Raw genomic sequence first — 20,824 nt, forward strand, 5'->3', positions numbered from 1 at the left:
GACAATTCCTCTGAATTCTTATTTTATAAATTTGCAAACATTTCTAAATACCTATTTTTGCTTTGTAATTATGGGGTATTGTGTGTAGATTGATGAGGGAAATGTTTTAAACCATTTTACAATAAGGCTGTAACGTAAACATTTTTTGAAAAGGGAAAGGATCTGAATACTTTCCTAATGCACTGTAGGCAATGAATATATAGCACATCTTTGGATTTCACCCACTTATCGCAAATCAACTGGTTCTGAACAATTGGAAGTTTTTACAGAGTGATATTGTCTGCTCCTCTCGCTTTGGCCACACAGAGCGCCTCTCAAAAGCGATTGCTGTCTATAAAATGTTGTAACTTTAACCTGTATATCTAAAAATGACCATATACACTGATAGTTTTGGTAGTTTTGCTTCAAACAATTGCTGATGGTGTACCTGAACATTCAAATAAAATGTATTGTAAGCCCTGTAAAGCAGGTATAACCAGATGAGTTGTCTCTCCGGTAGCTACTTTAATACCGGCAAAACACAATTTCAACAGCACATCAATAACAATAACCCTAGCAAATTACATAGGTTGTCAAAACTAATAAAGCCTAATATCACATAAGCCATTTATTGCCTGGGGTTGTGGGGCATGCAAAATTACTTGTAGATCAATGACTGAACACAGTTACATGCAGTTTGACATCACTTGTCACAAAAGAGTAGGTATTTCCAGAAGGTAGAAATACTGTAATAGGAGCCAAAGAAAAATACGAACCGGCAATTCGTAACATTTGAATCCATTTTCTGACCAATGTATGCTACATTTGGAACGGTTTGGGGTCCACGGACCCACGCACTTGTATCTTAAACATTTAAAAATCGGGGACTAATGCGCATCGGTCAATCGTTACATCCCTAATTAATATATTTTGTTTTATTATTCAAATATAAATAACCAAAGTTTCCATAATTACCAAAATGTCCAAACAATGTGCTAACTTTGGTAAATTACCGGGAGTTTTGCAACCCGTCTGTCTTTTTGAGACCTAAGAGATTTCAACTCCTGTTCTCACACAAACACTTGTGATTTCATGCGATGTGAGTGGGTGTCAGTGTATTACATGCCTCCTGTAGGTGCTCAGCACTGCCCCACGATGCAGAGCGTTTGTGCCCTTCGCTGCCTTTCCTGATCGAAGCCTCGTCTGACCACGAGTCAGGCGTCTGGAGGAGGAAGAGCAGTGTCATCATTATCATCTTCCTAAGTCACACGTAATTCCATGTCATGAGGGGTTCACCACATGGAATCAAAAGCATTTTATCCATGCCTAATGCAAGTTAAAAAACACATAAGTGCATTGGTGTCTTCAATTGTTTTTTTTAAATGTTTAGGGCATTGAATAATGTCTAATAACGTGCAACATTGACCTTTTGACTAGGACAGAGGGGACATGTAAGACATTGTGTCATGTCCATCATCTATTACTAGATATGCTTTATGCTTAAGTGACATTACATCATGCATACGGTGTTGAAAACAAATCTTTGCACAGAGAGAGAGCAGAGCATAAGGGCTTGAGGTAAGAGACTCACCCCGTACCCTTACACACACACCTAGTCTGTTTGCTGCCTCTCAAGCCTCAGAGAAATGGAGAAAGAGGGAGAGGATGTGGGCTAGTGGCGAGTCCCTGCAGAGCGCAAGCACACAGATAGGATGGGTGCAGCCTGCTGCGCAACAAAAAAAGGCCCTGTCAGCTGACTCCAGACATGTTCACACGACTGTGGTTCTCACTCCTTCAGAGAGCAGAACCACCACCTAACACTAATTTTTTTTGTCTCTCAGTACTTGCCTTTTCGCTCACTCTCAATCCTCTGCTACAAGCCCAGACCTAAATGCAACCTCTCCAAAGCCTAGACAAATACTTTTACAGGTAATTTACGGTCACTTGTGCTGGCTATTATTAACCTCAAAACATGAGTCGAATGATGTAGGCATAGCCTATTGTAGATAATTTTGTCGGTTTTTATTCTACATACATATAACTTAATGTTCCTAACAAAGCCTAACTAGCAGAACATCTATAACTACCATCCCTGAACTTAAATCAAAAACTTTGTGACTTTCCCCATTCAGATACAAAATGGAGGAAATATAACAAAAGGATATTGTCAGATAATTCAATGGGAGGTAGTCACCTGGGTTGATTGGTTCTTCCTGCAGAGGCCTGCCTGGCCCTCGGGCTCTTTGGGCCAGTGGCCCTGCAGATAGGGGCCAACAATGGCATCCAGAGAGAGTGTTCGCCGCATCCCAGGGGTCACCTGTCGCACTTTGGTCTTCTTCTCTGATAACATTGAAAGGAGAATTTTAACATGCATAGAAACGCAACATGCAACAATTTCAGAGATTTTACTGAGTTACAGTTCATATAAGGAAATCAGTCCATTGAAATAAATTAATTGGGCCCAAATCTATGGATTTCACAACTAGGCAGGTGTGTAGCCATTGGTGGGCCTTGGAGGGCATAGGCCCACCCACTTAGCAGCCAGTGCCAAACCACTGGGGAGCCGGGCCCAGCATTATAACTGACAGAAACACTCCTCAATGCCAATTGCAAGAACAGTTCGGCGGGAGCTTCATGAAATGGGTTTCCATTGCCGAGCAGCTGCACACAAGCCTAAGATCACCATGCGCAATGCCAAACGTCAGCTAGAGTGGTGTTAAAGCTCTCCGCCATTGGACTCTAGAGCAGTGGAAACACGTTCTCTGGAGTGAAATCACACTTCACCATCTGGCAGGCCGATGGACGAATCTGGGTTTGGCGGATGCAGGAAAAATGCTACCTACCCCAATGCATAGTGTGAAGTGTAAAGTTTGGTGGAGGATGAACAATGGTCTGGGGCTGTTTTCAGGCTAGGCCCCTTTGTTCCAGTGAAGGGAAATCCTAACGCTACAGCATACAACGACATTCGAGATGATTCAGTGCTTCCAACTGTGGCAACAATTTGGGGAAGGCCCTTCCCTGTTTCAGCATGACAATGCCCCATTGCACAAAGCGAGGTCCATAAATAAATGGTTTGTCGAGATCGGTGTGGAAGAACTTGACTGGCATGCACAGAGCTCTGACCTCAACCCCATTCAAATCAGGCAATGCCCACATTATTCTGACAAATTTTAGAATGTAAAAATAATGTGAATGTCAATGCATTGGGTAGGCCTATAAAGAATATATATATTTCATATTTATTTAACTAGGCAAGTCAGTTCAGAACAAAAGTTCAGAACAAATTCTTATTTACAATGACGGCCTACCCCGGCCAAACCCTAACGATGCTGGGCAAATTGGGCGCCACCCTACAGGACTTCTAATCACGGCCAGTTGTGATACAGCCTGGAATCAAACCAGAGTCTGTAGTGCCTTAGACCTCTGCGCCACTCGGGAGCCCATATATATATATATATATATATATATATATATATATATATATATATATATTCTTAAAAGCGGTAATGCATACATTTTTCCCCTATAGGCTAAAACAATTAGATATAAAATGAAAAAGTATTTGAAATTCCTTGAATTTGACTTGTCAATATTTATGAGCTCTATATAAATAAAATCACCTGCTATTGAAATGATGCACGCATCATTCACTTTCCAGTCAGATCTTGACCGGGGCAGTAATTAAATATTTTGGGGCCAGTATCTTTCAATTGCATGTGCAGTGAGCATAGGACCTATATGTCCACTACTTTGCGTAGCCATTAACGATGCTATTGATAGCCTAACCATTCTAGGGTAGATGGAAAGGCAATTAAAAAGGTAACTACAAAGTGAGCGACAGAAACACTGCTTGTCAAACAACTGTCTGGCTGGTGTGCACCTGAATTAAACGGTAACACACAACAACAAAAATAAGACATTTCTCCCAGACCTCATAAATGGTCACCTGATGTAGTTTTACGCACTGTTGTTGACACTGAAAAACAAAATTGTTTTTGAAATTCTGCTCTCTAGAGGATTTCGCAGAAAAGAACAACCGTCGACATCTGCAATAAATATATTTTGCACTTTATTTGAGCAGTCTCTTTTCTTTGCTGTTACAGTAAATCTATCCAAATCAATGTAAGAACAAGGGCATGGTAATTTAAAAGATGAATAGTCATTGTTAAGCCTGGTTCTGTACGGAATGAGGGCACAATATAGGACTCAAACTAGGTCAAGTATCATTTTTTTGGTTAAAACAAGTGTGTGGACCAAATCATGTGCTGGTGCCACCAGTGGAAAAAGTTAGTGTAGAACCCCATTACACTTCTTTTAGTTGTATTTGGTGATGGGGAGACTGATAATTCATGAAGCCCAGAAATGTGTTCAACCTGTTTTAACTAGTAACTGTTGCCGGAAGGTTCCAACAGTACAGCTGTATTACTACCACTGTTATATGGCAGTTTCAAATTAAGTCATACAATCTAAGTTATGTAGCATAGAGTAATATTAGTCATTTCTGTATATTACAGACATTTTGTCTGTTTTTGTTCAAGTGACCTTATTCAGCATTGGATGGTTGAATGGGTGTAACATTGTTTCAACCATTTCCTTTGGGAGGCAATTATTAAATTGTTCTGTTGTACATTTCACTGGTTGTCATCAGATGAAAGCAAAACTTTTGAAAGCAGTTACCATAAATGAACAATTAACAGTATAATTGCAAGACCTTATTTTCTCACACATGCTCATTTCTACCACTGTTTGTTTGGGTTTATGTTGAATGAGATACTCAATGGAAATCAAAACATGTAGGTAACCTTAGCTAGCTATATCTGTACTGTCGGTGTTTACCATACCGGACTTGCCATTTTTCAAGCTGGTCTGTGCTTTGCTGTGCAGCTGGAATGGAACTGTTGCTCTCAAAGGCTGTGGACCAGAAGTGTCTCCCCGGGTCTGGCTGACTCCGCTTCGGCAAGACATCTTCCCAAGACGGCTGCAACTCAAGGTTTTAGTTAGCTCTCGTTGGATTTCTGGTAAATGCTAGAATACCCAACTTCTAGAACTTGACTGGGGAGGTCTCACTCAAGCTAAAACAGCGGCTACCTGTTCCCTCTGAGATCTTAGCTACTTCACGTTGATAACTATTCAAGTCAGTGCGTGTTTTTAATGGGTAGCTAGCTAAATAGTGTTCTAACTGGGCTATGCCTAAGAAATAGTTAAATGGATCTTCTTTGCTCGTGCGAGTTAGCTAGCTAGCCAGCCAGCAGAGTTCCTTTGTGACGATACTGAGCAATTGCAGCACTTTTGTCAAAGAAGGAAGCAGTCCAACCTCAGTAAGTTAATAAACTACATATCACGAGTCTTCTTAGTAAACGATATATCATCAGAATTATTCGCAGTGGAACTTATTCTGATCACCAACTAAGTTGAGGTGGTCACGGTGGAGTTTCTTGCGTTGTTGATTGACGCCAACTCAAACAACTTTCACGCTCGTGTGGATGTAATTATGCGGGGTGGGTCCAGTTTTGAATCTGAGATTTGGTTGGTTAGTGAAATGTATTACCATAAGTCCATTGAGCAACTCACTACCAATCGATCACTGTGACAGAAAAAACATGTCACTGCCCAATTAATTTGTCATATTGATTTGAACGTTCTCTTGTTTTTGTTTCAAGACTGGGATAATCAAACTGGACACTGATTCAACATTTTGTCTCATAGCCTAGGCTATTCAAGCTTATAAAATGTTGCATTTCAATATTGTTGTTTAAAATGACTTTTAACCTGAAATCCTGAAATAATATTTGTTGTGCACAATGGACAGTCTTCATATGACATTCATCTATACATCCATTATTAATTAATTAATTCAATGCATAAGCATATCTTCATTCATTCTAATAACGGGCTCACTCTTATGTAATCAGTGTGTTAGTGTGTTTGTGTCTGAGGGTGGACAACGAGGTGTATCTCCGCAGAGGGGCGATTGTGGAACATGGGTGGTGTGTGACAGTGTGCGTTGTGATAGATAACTTTCCCTGAGCTGTGAGAGAGGGAGTGCCAATGCTGTGACCGGAGAGGGGATAGAGATAACACTCAAACCAGAAGTAGTAGCCTTTAACCACAAATTCTAGATCAGCATTAATCAACCAATATTTAAAGGTTACCCACTGGTAGGTACAAAGCAAAACTGACCCTAGATCAGCAATTCAAGTGGAACTTCAACCTACACCAGAGATAACAGGCTATTGCATCGGCCTCCCTGAAATGGGAGGGAGTGAATGAGCAGCATTATCACAAAGGGTCACGCTTACTACCTCATGTCCACACACACAGTGCACATACTGCATGTCTTGTGTTGCTGACCTCACAAGTCAAAAAGTGTCATGACAGAAAATCACTTACCCTTCGCAAACCTTCCATGACCTATAGCATAGCCCACATGGGGTTATACCATAGATGTGTGTGCGAGTGTGAGTGTGTGTGTATACATCATTGGGTTATACCTAGGGAACTAATCGGACAGTATGTCAACCAGGAATGTGTCCTCACTCCTCAACATCCTCTATTACCATCTTCCACGAGAGACCTACAGCAGTTGTTTGCTGTAGTCAAACAGACATAGAGGTCTGTTTGACTGTGCTAATGAATGAATGACTCTATCCTCTGACCCAGTCTTTGTTCGGCTGGTTCCTTTTTTAAAGGGGAGGGGTGTTGGTTTAATAAAAGTTAGAATACAAAAGGAGGAAGACCACAAAAGGGGAAGATCTGGTAGGTTTGGTGAAGTACACAACAGTATTGGTTCTCTTAGATCTTAAGCGTCTAATTTTGAACTTAATGGCGAATGGCGGAAACATAACAGAGCATTGTCTCATCATAGCATTTTGTACTTCCATTCAGGTCAAATAAGAAAATGCACTGAAAACAATGCAAGATAACTTTTAAATCAGGCTCGTACAAACTGGCACGTCTTTCAGAACTAGAACCCATATTTGAACCTGCATGACACAAAGACACATATCATTCAAGAAGAAGAATGGATATGGGTCATGCACTACAGTAGAGATAACATTATATTGTGACATAGCAAATGCAATAAGTCAACATATAGTACCTTCAAAAGGTACTCATACCCCTTGACTTATTCCACATGTTGCTGTGTTACAGCCTGAATTCAAAATGTATTAAGTATGTTTTTTCTCACCCAACTACACGCAACCCATAATGACATAGTGAAAACACGTTTTAATATTTTTTTCAAATGTATTAATAAAAAAACAACATAAACATCACATGTAAATAAATAAGTATTCACACCCGAGTCAATACATGTTAAAATCACCTTTGGCAAGCGATTACAGCTGTGAGTCTTTCTGGGTAAGTCTCTAACATGCTGACCACACCACGAGCGTTGCAAAATAAATGTACATATATATGCATGTTATTCAAACATTGCACTGAGACCCACACTTCAGTCCGGTTGGTTGTGGTGATGCACCTTAACGTTGGTTGCCAACCGCCATATAAAGTCCAAAGAAGAAGCCTGAAAGAGGAGAGATTTCTAGAAACAAACTCGGTTCACCATTTTATCTGTGGATTAATTGTCAGCATAGAGGACCTTGTGCATTTCAAGTAAAATAACAACCTAATGTTTATATCCCAGGACAAATTAGCTAGCAACAGCAAGCTAGCTAGCTAAATTACTCTAAATGTTTAATGCTTTTTGACATGTCCCCAAATTAATATAGTTGGTTCAGACTTTGATACTTCAACCTGAGTGTCCTGATTGCGGCTGGTGTGGGGGGCCAAAATCAACATGTGTGCGATGTCACCTGTGCCGTCTGGTCATCATGTAAGAGCTATGCACAATATTTTAACATTATTATTTTTAAAATTCTTCAAGCTCTGTCAAGTTGGTTGTTGATCATTGCTAGAAAGCCATTTAAGTCTTGACAGATTTTCAAGCCTATTTAAGTCAAAACTGTAACTAGGCCACTCAGAAACATTCAATGATATCTTGTTTCAGAAACTCCAGTGCATATTTGGCCTTGTGTTTTAGGTTATTGTCCTGCTCAAAGGTGAATTTGTCTCCAAGTGTCTGTTGGAAAGCAGACTGCACCAGGTTATCCTGTAGGATTTTGCTTGTGCTGTAATGGGTGCGTGTTGGTGGCAGGGAAGTCAGGCGCAGGAGAATGAACTTGGTATAAACGGAGTCGTTTAATAAGTGCTGACCAAACTCCAAAAAACAAAATATTTAAAAATAACAAAGTGGGTACAAAACCCGTTGCACACCAACACATACTAGCACAGTCACATACAATAAAACAATCTCAGACAATGACATGAGGGGAAACAAAGGGTTAAATGCACATGTAATTGATGGGATTGGAACCAGGTGTGAAGGAATACAAGACAAAACCAATGGAAAATGAAAAATGGATCAGTGATGGCTAGAAGATCGGTGACATCGACCGCCTTACACCGCCCGAACAAGGAGAGGGACCGACTTCGGCAGATGTCATGACATGGGTTTAGCTCTATTCTGTTTATTTTTATCCCAAAAAACTCCTTAGTCCTTGCCAATGACAAGCATAACCATAGCATGATGCAGCCACCATCATGCTTGAAAATATAAAGAGTGGTACTCGGTGATGTGTTGTATTTGCCCCAAACATAACACTTTGTATTCAGGACATGAAGTTAATTTCCTTTCCAATTTTTTTTGCAGTTTTACTTTAGTGCATTATTGCAAACAGGATGCATGTTTGGAAATATTTGTATTCTGTACAGGCTTCCTTCTTTTCACTCTGTAATTGAGGTTAGTATTGTGGAGTAACTACTATGTTGTTTATCCATCCTCAGTTTTCTCCTATCACAGCCATTAAACTCTGTAACTGTTTTAAAGTTACCATTGGCCTTATGGTGAAATCCCTGAGGGGTTTCCTTCCTCTCCAGCAACTGAGTTAGGAAGGACACCTGTATCTTTGTAGTGACGTTGTGTATTAGTACACCATCAAAGTGTAATTATTAACTTCACCATGCTCAAAGGGATATTCAATGTCTGCTTTTTTTGTTTTTACCCATCTACCAATAGTTACCTTTATTTGGGAGGCATTGGAAAACCTCCTTGGTCTTTGGTTGAATCTGTGTTTGAAATTCACTGCTCGACTGAGGGACCTTACAGATAATTGATAAATGTGGGGTACAAAGATGAGGTAGTCATTCAATAATCATGTTAAAAACTATTATTTCACACAGAGTCCATGCAACTTACTATGTGACCTGATTGTGGAATTGTGGAAAAGGTCAAGAGGTGTGAATACTTTCTGAAGGCACTGTACCATAAGTATCCCTACTTTAGCAACAACACAAGCAATGTAATGTTTAACAAAAATGTTTGTTTTATTGCTGTTTTAAATTACATACATCCAAACTCCCAACACCTGGGATGAGATGGCTATCTACATGAAGTTAAATAAAACGAGTAAGTATAATGGGAATTCATCATAATACAAAATTAATAGCATACACCCCCCAAAAAATTGCAACATCCAATATTCATACAAGTAAGTCCTACACTCACACAAAAACGCACTCATAGACAGACAGACAATTCAATCAAAACAATTCAATCCAGGTCAGAAGGATAAGTGAAAGGCAACATCCGTCCTGCGCAGCAACACAACCGTGAATTGATATGCAGTTATGTCTCTGGTTGTTTCCCCACACTTAAATTCCATGCATTCGTGCAGTACAAGAGCAATTTCATTTTCGCCATATCCTGAAAACCTGGATAACTGAATTGACTGAGTCGGCCCAAAGCTTCATTGATACTTACTTGGTAATTTGAAGCACTGCTAATTTATTCTTCACAATCAGAGTGGCCACTACTGTATGTTTAGAAATGATATAATACAAACCCTTTTGCATCCCTCAATGTTAGCTTGTGCTAACAGACTTGTAATAATGCCACGTCAGGTGTAATATGGCAACCAAAGAAAATGGCTAAGCTTCTGAATGGTGTCAAGGTGGCCCTGACAGTTCAAAGCCCTGCACTGCAAGAGTTCACAGTAGGCAGAAAGTAGATACTAGTACCGATACTACTACCGACAGACTTGCAAGACTGAAGACAGAGACAGACGAACACAGACAGATAGTTGTAATTCTACAGTACAACCCTCTAGGGAGGTGAAATGTTTTGGTCAACGGGAGAGATACATGTTTGTAGTTGCTGTAAATTGTAAATTACGATCTGTAATTGTATAATGGCTATGTTTTCAAGTAAGCAACCATATTTCCCATCTATAGGAGATGGTGCGCAGTTCAGCCGAGTAAAGACATTGAAAGACAGTGGAATTGAAGGGTTTGGGCAGGACTGCAGCTCTTCCGGTTGGTTTTCTTTTTTGACACGATTGGAGATGCATGTGATAGACAGGCTTTTCAGTCAGAGATGAGACGGTCATATAGAATGACAGTGTTTTGAAATGAGAGAGCGTTGGATTTGAGGAATGAGGGTGGAATAAAGGGAATTTAAAGGTTTATTGAGGGGGAACATCGTCCTCCTTTTGACAGCAGAAGAAAAAAAGGAACATTTGTGTTTATCTTTTTGACAAGTCCAGGGAGTCCCTCCCTGTTTCAGTTTGTCTTCACCCATTTGGTGCTTAATGAACACGACCCAGGTTTCTCATGTTGGGTTGAGCTGTGTCTCCCAGTGTTTGTGAATGGCAGTCGTTCTTTGGTGCCCTCTAGCTGGGAGAGAGGGCAGGGCTGTTGTCTGTGCTGATGTGGACCAGGCACTCGCTGGACTTAAGGCTTGCCAGGGACTTGCAGCTGGGCAGGGAGTTTAGAGAACCACACAGGACCATCATGGAAGGGGTGTAGTCTTTATCTAGGGGAAGGACATATGTTGTCAAAACCAACATGAAATGTGTGTTAGCTGTAGGTGTGTTCAAGGTTTTATATTTATGAGAGCACAGGAGTGCGTGTGCACGTGCATAATTTCTGCACGCTTGCGTGTGTGGTGATCTTATGCATGCATGTGTCCATGGCTCCATAGATGCGTTGCTGTCTGTGTGTGGTGTAATGGCATGTATCCTTATTTGTGAACAATACGGGTAGTGTGTATGAGTGTGTGACTACAGCACCTGCTGTGCACCACGCCTCTCCATTCTGCTGCCCTGCTGTATTCTGGGAGTCGGAGTCCAGGCTGACCACTGACAGCAGCTCTGTGCTGGGGAAGCTCCTCCTACAGGCATATGGGGACATAGTAAATATACTCTCGCTCTCTCAGCGCTGACACGATCCCCGATTCTACATGACAAACAATCATATCTACCTCATATCGTTCATTTCAATCTGAAAGTTCTGTCGTGTTTCAAGGCCAAGCAGACAAATATTTAAAAAACAAATATAATTGGCTGCACCTTTTCCTCCTTATTTCAATTGACTGATCAACAAAATAACCTCTTTATGAATTTAGGAACTAATTAAACCAAACTGTTGCTACATAGATGCAGTACAAAGACAAGCATTTTGCTGGGAGGATGTAGTCACACCTGCGAAAGAGCTTGCCATCGTCATGATTGTTGTAGGGCTGTTGCCATTGGTTGACGAGAGGGATTGACAGGTTTTTGGCCAAAATGTTGGAGTCACACGGAATCAGGCTCGTCCTGCAAAACACAAGAATCCCAGTATAATCAAAGCATATGCCAATTGTGTCAATATGGTAGGCTTTTACAGTGATATTCCCTGTACTTCACAGTGAATATGTGTACGCCACACCATGCTAACAATTCTAGGGAGAGAAATTTTTTTTGTAAAGTTACCCGTAATGTTACCCTAATGTTTGAGTGTCCAGTTTTCTGTTAATTAGGGGAACATTCTATCTATGTTACAATGTTCTTAGAATATACAAGATATAAGACATTAATGTTCCAAGCACATTTCATGAGAATGTTGCAAGAACATTCCTGTGTCCAGTTTTCTGAGGGTTTGGAGAATATTCAATTGATGTGACATCAAACATACACAGAACATGGTTGCCATGTTCTCAGAACGTAAGATATTAAAGTTTGAAACATGTTTAATGCGACCGTTGCAAGAACATTTCTCGTGTATCAGTCAGGATGTCACCTGATGGTCCCTTGTTTTCCCCAAAAAATTATCAATACATATCATGCCTTAATTACCACGGCCAAGCCCATCAAGGGCCTGATTGGTGATTCACAACTCTTTTTGTTTGTTGGCAAGGGATACTCACACACAGGGATTTTAACATAGTGTTTTTAGTGCATGATTGCATTGTGCATGTTCATTTAGAGTGCATTTGGAAAATTTTCAGACCCCTTGATTTTTCCACATTTTGTTACATTACAGACTTATTCTAAAATTGATTACAGTTTTTTTTCATCAATCTACACACAATACCCCATAATGACAAAGCAAAAACAGGTTTTTAAAAGTGGTTGCAAATGTATTAAAAATATAAAACAAATAGTTTATTTACATAAGTATTCAGACCCTTTGCTATGAGCTCAGGTGCATCATGTTCCCATTGAGTTTGCCAAAAGGCACCTAAAGGATTCTCTGGTCTGATGAAACCATGACAGAACTCTTTGGCCTGAACGCAAAGCGTCACGCTTGGAAACCTGGTACCATCCCTACGGTGAAGCATGGTGGTGACAGCATCATGCTGTGGGGCTGTTTTTCAGCGGTAGGGACAGGAAGCCACTCCTCAGTAAAAGGCACATGACAGCCCGCTTGGACAGACCATGAGAAACAAGATTCTCTGGTCTGATGAAACCAAGATTGAAGTCTTTGGCCTGAATACCAAGCGTTACGTCTGGAGGTAACCTGGAACTATCACTACGGTGAAGCATGGTGGTGGCAGCATCATGCTGTGGGGATGTTTTTCAACGGCAGGGACTGGGAAATTAGTCAGGACCGTGGCAAAGTACAGAGAGGTCCTTGATGAAAACCTGCTCCAGAGAGCTAAGGATCTCAGACTGGGGCAAAGGTTCACCTTCCAACAGGACAACAACCCTAAGCACACAGCCAAGACAAAGCAGGAAGGCTACCCAAAACATTTGACTTAAGTTAAAAAATTTAAAGGCAAAGCTACCAAATACTAATTGAGTGTATGTAAACTTCTGACCCACTGGGAATGTGATGAAAGAAATAAAAGCTGAAATAAATCATTCTCTCTACTATTATTCTGACATTTCACATTCTCAAAATAAAGTGGTGATCCTAACTGACCTAAGAGAGGGAATTTACTAGGATTAAATGTCAGGAGTTGTGAAAAACTGAGTTTAAATGTATTTGGCTAAGATGTATGTAGACTTCCAACTTCAACTGTATATAGCTGAGCATCTCAAAGAGAACTCCATAGTATTTTTGAACTCGACACCACATACCATGTCGAACAAACATCTGTCATTGAGAAACTTATTTTAATTAGATCAGATAGGTGCATCACTGGGGCCATAATGAATTAGTTGGATGGGAATTTGATTTCTATAGAGGGGCACATTCTTTTCATGGGACCTTCTGCATGTGCACGCGCTTGAACTTGCACACATTTTTGATTGGATATTACAGTAAAGACCATAGGCGGCGCGTGAGTTTCAAGTTTGGGGAAGCTGACAATTTATAATACCATTTCTACCAATCTCTGTTCCAGTTATGATTTTCATATGCGCATTTTCGTGGAACAGTTTAATTTCAATACGAACATTTTAATTTCTCAATCCTTGTCACGTGGTTAATCGTTCAAATTTGAATTAAAATGGCAAATATCTAAAAGTTAAAATTCAACTAATGCAAGAGCGCCAGCCATTTAACACATTGACACACTGATCGATTGGCGGTTCCAAAAATATTTTCCTATAGGCCAATGCAGCAGTAAGCGTTTAACTTCCATCGTCAACTAAGTAAAATACATAAGCCTAAAGACAAAAAAATAAAAACAGCAGAGAATATCCTCATGAAAATTCCGGATCTTTTAACCACATTAATCTCTCTACTCAGTCTGTCTGCCTCTCTATCTGTCTTTACTTGAGCTAGCATTGTATCAAATCAATCCGAGAACTTGCAACATTGTATCAACTAGCCTATTCCGGGCCCTCAGAGTTTTCCATGCCAGTGAGCTCGGTACAGACAGCTGTTTTTGAGCAAGGGAGAAGTGTTCAGGTATTTTATGACGTTTACACTGGATATATGGGATCATCCGATCATGATATTTGGCTTGGTGATTATCGGGGCCAGGAGAGTGTTGGAAAGATGTTTAAATTCTGTGAGGAACTATTATCATTCTCAATGGATGTAAAAAATATATATACTTTTGTTGACTTACTGTGTGAGGTGAAGAAAAAATGACAGCGAAGCTCAGTTTATTAGCAGTGGACATGGTGAGTTATAAATGGCCAGAAATCAGATATTTCCAAAGGGGCACTTTCCTACATTTGTGTGCAGCAGGCCAAGTACTTCTATTCGTGCTCAGGTATGCACGCTCCCTCAGCATAATCAGGACAGAGAAATCAGACATATGCTCATTGCTCACATGGAGCACTCCAAACAAAAGCCAATTACATTTTTATTTATTTTTACAAAACTTGGAATTGATGATTATGAAATAAACCAAAACTGGTTTCTTAGAAGTGTAGCAGGTTGTGAACTCTGCAAATAACGTTTCCACCACAACAATGAGAATCATCAATTACTGTAATTAATACATGCATTAACAGAAATGAATGTAACCAAATGATGGGGATTAAAGCTACATTTACTGCTGGTGACATATGTAATGGGGAATTTATCAAAATAACCATTCAAAGGGAAAATAATTCCCACAATGAAACTATGAATGCGCAAGGATTGGCTGTAGATATCGGAGCACATTCTGGAGAGCTGAGTGCATGCACTCTAGAGAGAGACACGTCATATATTCACCAAACACCCATCCCCTTCGTGTCTCAACATTTCAATTATACTCAAGACACATTATCTTCATACACATTTAGATGCTTTTCACTGACCGCAAACCAATAATCACCTAGGCTGCCCAAATTGCTACATAGGCGTACAGAGGCCCATTATCATCAACCATCACTCCTGTGTTCCAATGGCACGTTGTGTTAGCTAATCCAAGTTTATAATTTGAAAAGGCTAATTGATCATTAGAAAATCCTTTTGCAATAATGTTAGCGCAGGTGAAAACTTTTGTCCTGATTAAAGAAGCAATAAAACTATCCTTCTTTAGACTAGTTGAGTATCTGGAGCATCAGCATTTGTGGGTTCCATTACAGGCTCAAAATGGCCAGAAACAAAGACTTCTCTGATGAAACTCGTCAGACTATTCTTGTTCTGAGAAATGAAAGCTATTCCATGCGAGAAATTGCCAAGAAACTGAAGATCTTGTACAACGCTGTGTACTACCCCCTTCACAGAACAGCACAAACTGTCTCTAACCAGAATAGAAAGAGGAGTGGGAGGCCCCAGTACACAACTGAGCAAAAAGACAAGTACATTAGAGTGTCTAGTTTGAGAAACAGACGCCTCACAAGTCCTCAACTGGCAGCTTCATTAAATAGCACCCGCAAAACCACAGTCTCAACATCAACAGTGAAGAGGCGACTCTGGGATGCTGGCCTTCTCGGCAGAGTTGCAAAGAAAAAGCCATATCTCAGACTGGCCAATAAAAATAAAATATTAAAATGGGCAAAAGAACACAGACACTGGACAGAGGAATTCAAAAAGGCCAGCCAATGAGGAACGAACTGAACACTGTCCCAATAAGGGTTATCTCATAGGCATGTGCTTATTGGGCCAGTAGAGTTAGGCCCTGTCCAGAAGAAACCCTAACCCCTCCTCCCTAGGCATTTACACTTATGTAGATGAAACTACTTGATAGGTGTAAGCAATAGGGTGAATGCACTTTGAAGTAAATCTCAGCTCTGTTAAAAGTGCACTCAAGAAAATATATTTTATTGATCATAGTGATTCAGGAGTATAATTAAAACATGTTAATATGCCCAACCAACATTAGACAACTATAGAGAAAGGCCTTAAATAGCTGAAATAGGTCAGAATAGTCATATTAACCAATACTTGACATGGACATGGTGTCATACCATAGCGGGAAAGATCAGAGTACCATGAACCAGGAGATTGTGAGTTCAAATTCCAGGTGAAGACAAATTGATTAATAATTACCGTATAAAATGCACAATGTAATCAAGTGTGAAAACATCTAAAAACACTGTATGTTAAAAGTATCCCTTGCCAATAGACAAAGCGATATGAATGGATCAGTCGTTCACCAATCCGTGCCTTGATTGGTTCAGCAACAGTGACGTGATGTGTACATTTTTTTTGTGGGGGGACACAAATATTCTTGCAATGTTCCCATGAAACATGTCTAGAACATTAATATATTATGTTCTGAGAACATGGCAACCATATTCTGTGTATGTTTACAAAAACGGGAAATTCCATAATTTGGTGTGTCTCAGGTACCTCTCTAGAATGTCCCATAATTCTTAAATTGGTTTAAGATCTGGTGACTGAGATGGTCATGGCATACGGCTTACATCATTTATGCTTTCCTTCAGCTTTGTATTTACTGCAGTTTACGTTGCCCTCGAAGAGGTTGAGTGGACCTAAACCATGCCAGGAAAATACACCCCACACAATAACAGAGCTGCCAGAACCCTACCCAGCTAACAATTCTAGAGAGAGAGACATTTTTTGTTATGTTATCCGTAATGTTCCCCTAAGATTTTCCATTAGTTAGGGAAACTGCTAAGAATGTGAGAGTATATACTGTGGCCGTAAAATGTATATAGGTTCAGAACTTTTGTGAAACAGCACAGTTAAAAATATATGGCAAATATACAGTTGAAGTCGGAGGTTTACATACACCTTAGCCAAATACATTTAAACTCAGTTTTTCACCATTCCTGGCATTTAATCGTAGTAAAAATTCCCTGTTTTAGGCCAGTTAGGATCACCACTTAATTTTAAGAATGTGACGGGGGTGGCAGCAAACATTTGACTGGTACTCTACATATGGGGGATTGGAAATAATGTAGACCGTTACATTGATGGAAGCTACAATGTATCTGCAATGTTAAAGCTGATCTACCCCCCCCCCCCCCCCCCAGCAAAAATGTTTAAAATAAAATAAAAATGTGAGAGTAGGTAGTCTCCCTATCGAATCCAAGGGCATCAGCACCAATGCTAACCACTGTTTTAAAGTCACCATTGTCCTCATGGGGAAATCCCTGAGTGGTTTCCTTGAATCCATGCAACTTATTATGTGACTTGTTAAGCAAATGTTTATTCCTGAACTTATTCAGGCTTGCCATAACATTGTATTTAATTAATACATTTCAGCACTGTATTTAATTAATTAGTAAACATTTCTGAAAACATAGTTCCACTTTGACATTGTGTGTAGGCCAGTGACAGGTCTCAAACCCAGGCCACCAGCACCAAAGCAAATGGCCTAACCATTGTCCCAATAAGGGATATCTCAATACATGTGCCTATTGGGACAGTATAGTTAGGTCCTGTCCAGAAAAAACTCTAACCCCTCCTCCTCCCTATGCACTTGTGTAAATCTGAAACAACTTGATAGGTGTAAGCAATAGGATGAATTCCATTTGAAGTAAATCTCACCCCCCTTAAAAGTACACTCAAGAAAATATGTTATTGATCATAGTGATTCAGGAGTAGGATTAAAACCGGTTAATATGTCCTACCAAATTAAACAACTAAACAGAAACCCAGCTAATAATTCTAGAGGGAGAGAGTTTTTGTAATGTTACCGTAATGTTCCCCTAATATTTGAGTGTCCTGTTTTCTGAAGGTTAGTGGAACATTCTATCTATGTTAGCAAAAACCTTCTGAGAATCTTTTTTTAATCATGTTTTGGCATTAAAGTTAGTGAAAAATTATCGTAATGTTAAACACAACATACCCATAAATATTCCTGCAACAACCCCATGAAACATGTCTAGAACATTAATATCTTCTATGCATGTTTGGTGGGACGTTGACACATATGTTTCTTGCCTAGAACACTAATATTTTACACTTAGAAAAAAAGGGTTCTAATAGGGGTTTTCCACTTTTCCCCATAGCATAACCCTTTTTGGTTCCAGGTAAAACCATTTTGGGTTCCATGTTGAACTCTCTGTGGAAAAGAGTTCTATATGAAACCCAACCCTTCTTCAAAGGGTTATCCTATGGGGGACAGCTGAAGAACCGTTTTAGGTTCTAGATAGCACCTTTTTTTCTAAGAGTGTATGTTCTGAGAACATGGCAACCATGTTCTGTGTATGTTTTGTGGGACGTTGATGGAATATTCTCCTAACCAACAGAAAACTGGACACATGAGTGTTCTTGCAACGTTCCTATGAAACGTGTCTAGAACATTAATATATAACATTCTGAGAACATGGTAACCAAGTTCTATTTGACATTAAGGGAATGTTCTCTACAGTTGTGGGAATGTTTGTTGTTAGCTGGGTACCTGTATGTGTCTCTCTAGTTGTGTGTATAGTGTGTGTATGTTTGTCTACATGTACGTCGCATGCATGCTCGTGTCTGCACGTGCATGTGTGTGCGTGTGTGTAGCCACTCACAGTTGCTCCTGCAGCTCCAACACGATGGCCTCCAGCTCCCTCTTCTCCTGCTGGCTCTGCTCCTCCAGCTCCACCAGCCTCGCGTTCAGCTCCTTGTTCTCCGTCTCCACGTTTGTCAACTGGGATTCCCGCAGACGCACCAGCTCCTCCAAATAGCCCTGGAGACAAGCACACATAAGGGCTGTTTTTTTTCTGGAAGAAAACGGGCTGAAATGGAGTCAAATGGGGAGGTACTTGTCAAATAAGAAACTTGTTTTTTTGTTGTTTTGAAACGTTTTGCTACAGTGTGCCCTATGACCCAGCTACACATATCCAATGATGTCTTCCATCTACTTCTGTCTTATCAATGAGTCCTATGATAGACTACAGAGAGCAATTTGTGAGCCACATTATCTCTTGCAGATGAGGCATTTCAAGTTATGGTTGGGCAGGAGCAGCATCTTCATAAGAACAAACTGTGCAATAACATTCAGCCCTGATCTCTGAGGTAACCGTCATTTGGGGCATGCCTGGGCACGTGTATACACCACAATATAGACCTAGTGTCTAGTTTGTGATTATATCAAGGGCTAGTGTACAAGGATACACCTATGACCTAGTGTACACCTAGGAGCAACCTACCCTAGGGAGCAAGTGAGCTGTGAATAGTTATTACAGTACTTGAAGACACCCAACAACGACTATCTTGTCCCCTGTACTTGAGTGCCACTCATAGGCTTACTGTGGGGATCTACAAAGATACAAAATGGCTACCCACCTTCTGAGCGTAGACAATCTTGAACCTCTGCTCCATCTTGCGGCACTTGTTGGCCCAGCTCTCCTCGTCGGTGACCAGCGGGACGTAGGGGTGCTCAGGGACACTGTCATCGCTCGTGCTGCTGTCGATGCTCCGACGGTCGTCGTCGTCATCACTCAGGTAGTCATAGCTACACAGACAACAACAGATGACAATAATAGGCCTATTTAGGCTATGTAATATTGGGCCCGTTTCCCGAACCCAGATTAAGCCTAGTCCTGGATTAAACATCTTTCTCTATAGAGGATCACCATTAAAAGCATGTTTTAGTGTTGGCCAACGCAGCTGTTTTTATCTCAAAATCAAATAATTTCTGGGTAACAATCAAGTATCTTACTGTTATTATTTATTTTCAATTAAAATGGTCAAAAATATTTAAAAAATTGCTTCTTAGTAGAGAGCAATTTCTCAAGCAAGAAGGTTGCTAAGACTGTCTAGCTGTGGTCTGAGTGGGGAGGGGAAAACTGAAAACTAGCTGTTATTGACAGAGAGGTTTGGAACTCTCTTTTGTGCTGGGCTATTATCTAAATTTACCACCTGGTGATGTAGGCAGGCAGGCCAAAACTCCATCCCACCCAAACATGCTGAAATTTCAGGCAGTCATTTTAAACAGCTCTTACACTGTTCAACTTAATACAAAAATAGAAATGAAGAAAGTACAGTAAGTGCAAAATAAAGTAACATGGTTGACGATTTCATCTTAAATCAGCCATAAATCCCCTTGTGACAGGGGGAATGGAAGCTTGTTGTCTGTAACAGGGAGAGGCAATTGAATGCAAAATAATAATAATAATAATTGTAAGAAATTGTTAAAAACATTTCTAGCCTGTCCATCTATGGGTAACAGTGTTGACGTGTTATGGTCGACCCGCTCAGTTTTCCACCACAAAACACCAGAATATGGCCAAAAATAGTAGAACGAGCTCACCTGCTTTTGGGTCTTTCTATAAATAAAAGGGCCAATGTGTGACATCAGGGTCAACATTTTTAAATGTGATCTTCTTGCTTCACATGTGTAGTTACAGGAATAAGAGTCTAGATAGGTACAATGAGACCATAACTCTTACCAACAACAAAACATCTACATGTCGTTCAAAATGTCACATGAAACATGGACACTGCATGTTTCTTTTGCCTAGTAGCCAGGTCTGTTTGTGCTTTAGTCTACTTTTCTATATTTTATAGCCATGGTAAAGATTGATGAATAATGAAAACGATAAACAACAGAATTTCTATTTTTTTTTTTTTTTAAATAGTTGATATAATAGAATAATATAATACAATGGGTTCTGTCAACAAAATCATTGACAATAATAATAACCAATAATTAAATCATTATAATCAATTAACTCTTCAAGCAGTGTATGTGTGTGCGTGTGGGTGCGCGTGCGTGTGTGTGAAAACTAGGAAAGAGGAT

At 40.1% G+C, this 20,824-nt stretch overlaps 2 protein-coding genes across 3 annotated transcripts in view; both read right to left on the reverse strand.

The window, feature by feature from the left end:
• LOC139367540 (family with sequence similarity 117 member Ab) overlaps positions 1–5,474 on the reverse strand; it is a 32,539-nt gene extending 27,065 nt beyond the window's left edge. The window contains exons 1-3 of one of the 2 annotated variants that reach the window (XM_071105787.1): positions 4,830–5,474; positions 2,174–2,319; positions 1,106–1,201 (exon numbers count right to left, since the gene is read on the reverse strand). In XM_071105787.1, the coding sequence (XP_070961888.1) occupies positions 1,106–1,201; positions 2,174–2,319; positions 4,830–4,944 (357 nt within the window). In that variant the 5' untranslated portion in view covers positions 4,945–5,474. Of the gene's footprint in view, positions 1–1,105; positions 1,202–2,173; positions 2,320–4,820 lie in introns of both variants that reach the window. The other variant, XM_071105786.1, reaches the window with a different exon arrangement.
• Positions 5,475–9,345: 3,871 nt separating this feature from the next.
• The window catches only part of LOC139367541 (RUN domain containing 3Ab), a 42,602-nt gene continuing 31,123 nt past the window's right edge, over positions 9,346–20,824 (reverse strand). The window contains exons 7-11 of the mRNA XM_071105788.1: positions 19,369–19,537; positions 18,612–18,769; positions 11,520–11,633; positions 11,109–11,209; positions 9,346–10,852 (exon numbers count right to left, since the gene is read on the reverse strand). Coding sequence (XP_070961889.1) covers positions 10,710–10,852; positions 11,109–11,209; positions 11,520–11,633; positions 18,612–18,769; positions 19,369–19,537 — 685 coding nt within the window. The 3' untranslated portion in view covers positions 9,346–10,709. The remainder of the gene's footprint in view (positions 10,853–11,108; positions 11,210–11,519; positions 11,634–18,611; positions 18,770–19,368; positions 19,538–20,824) is intronic.

This window comes from Oncorhynchus clarkii, chromosome 16 (assembly GCF_045791955.1).
Source record: "Oncorhynchus clarkii lewisi isolate Uvic-CL-2024 chromosome 16, UVic_Ocla_1.0, whole genome shotgun sequence".
NCBI lineage: Eukaryota > Metazoa > Chordata > Actinopteri > Salmoniformes > Salmonidae > Oncorhynchus > Oncorhynchus clarkii.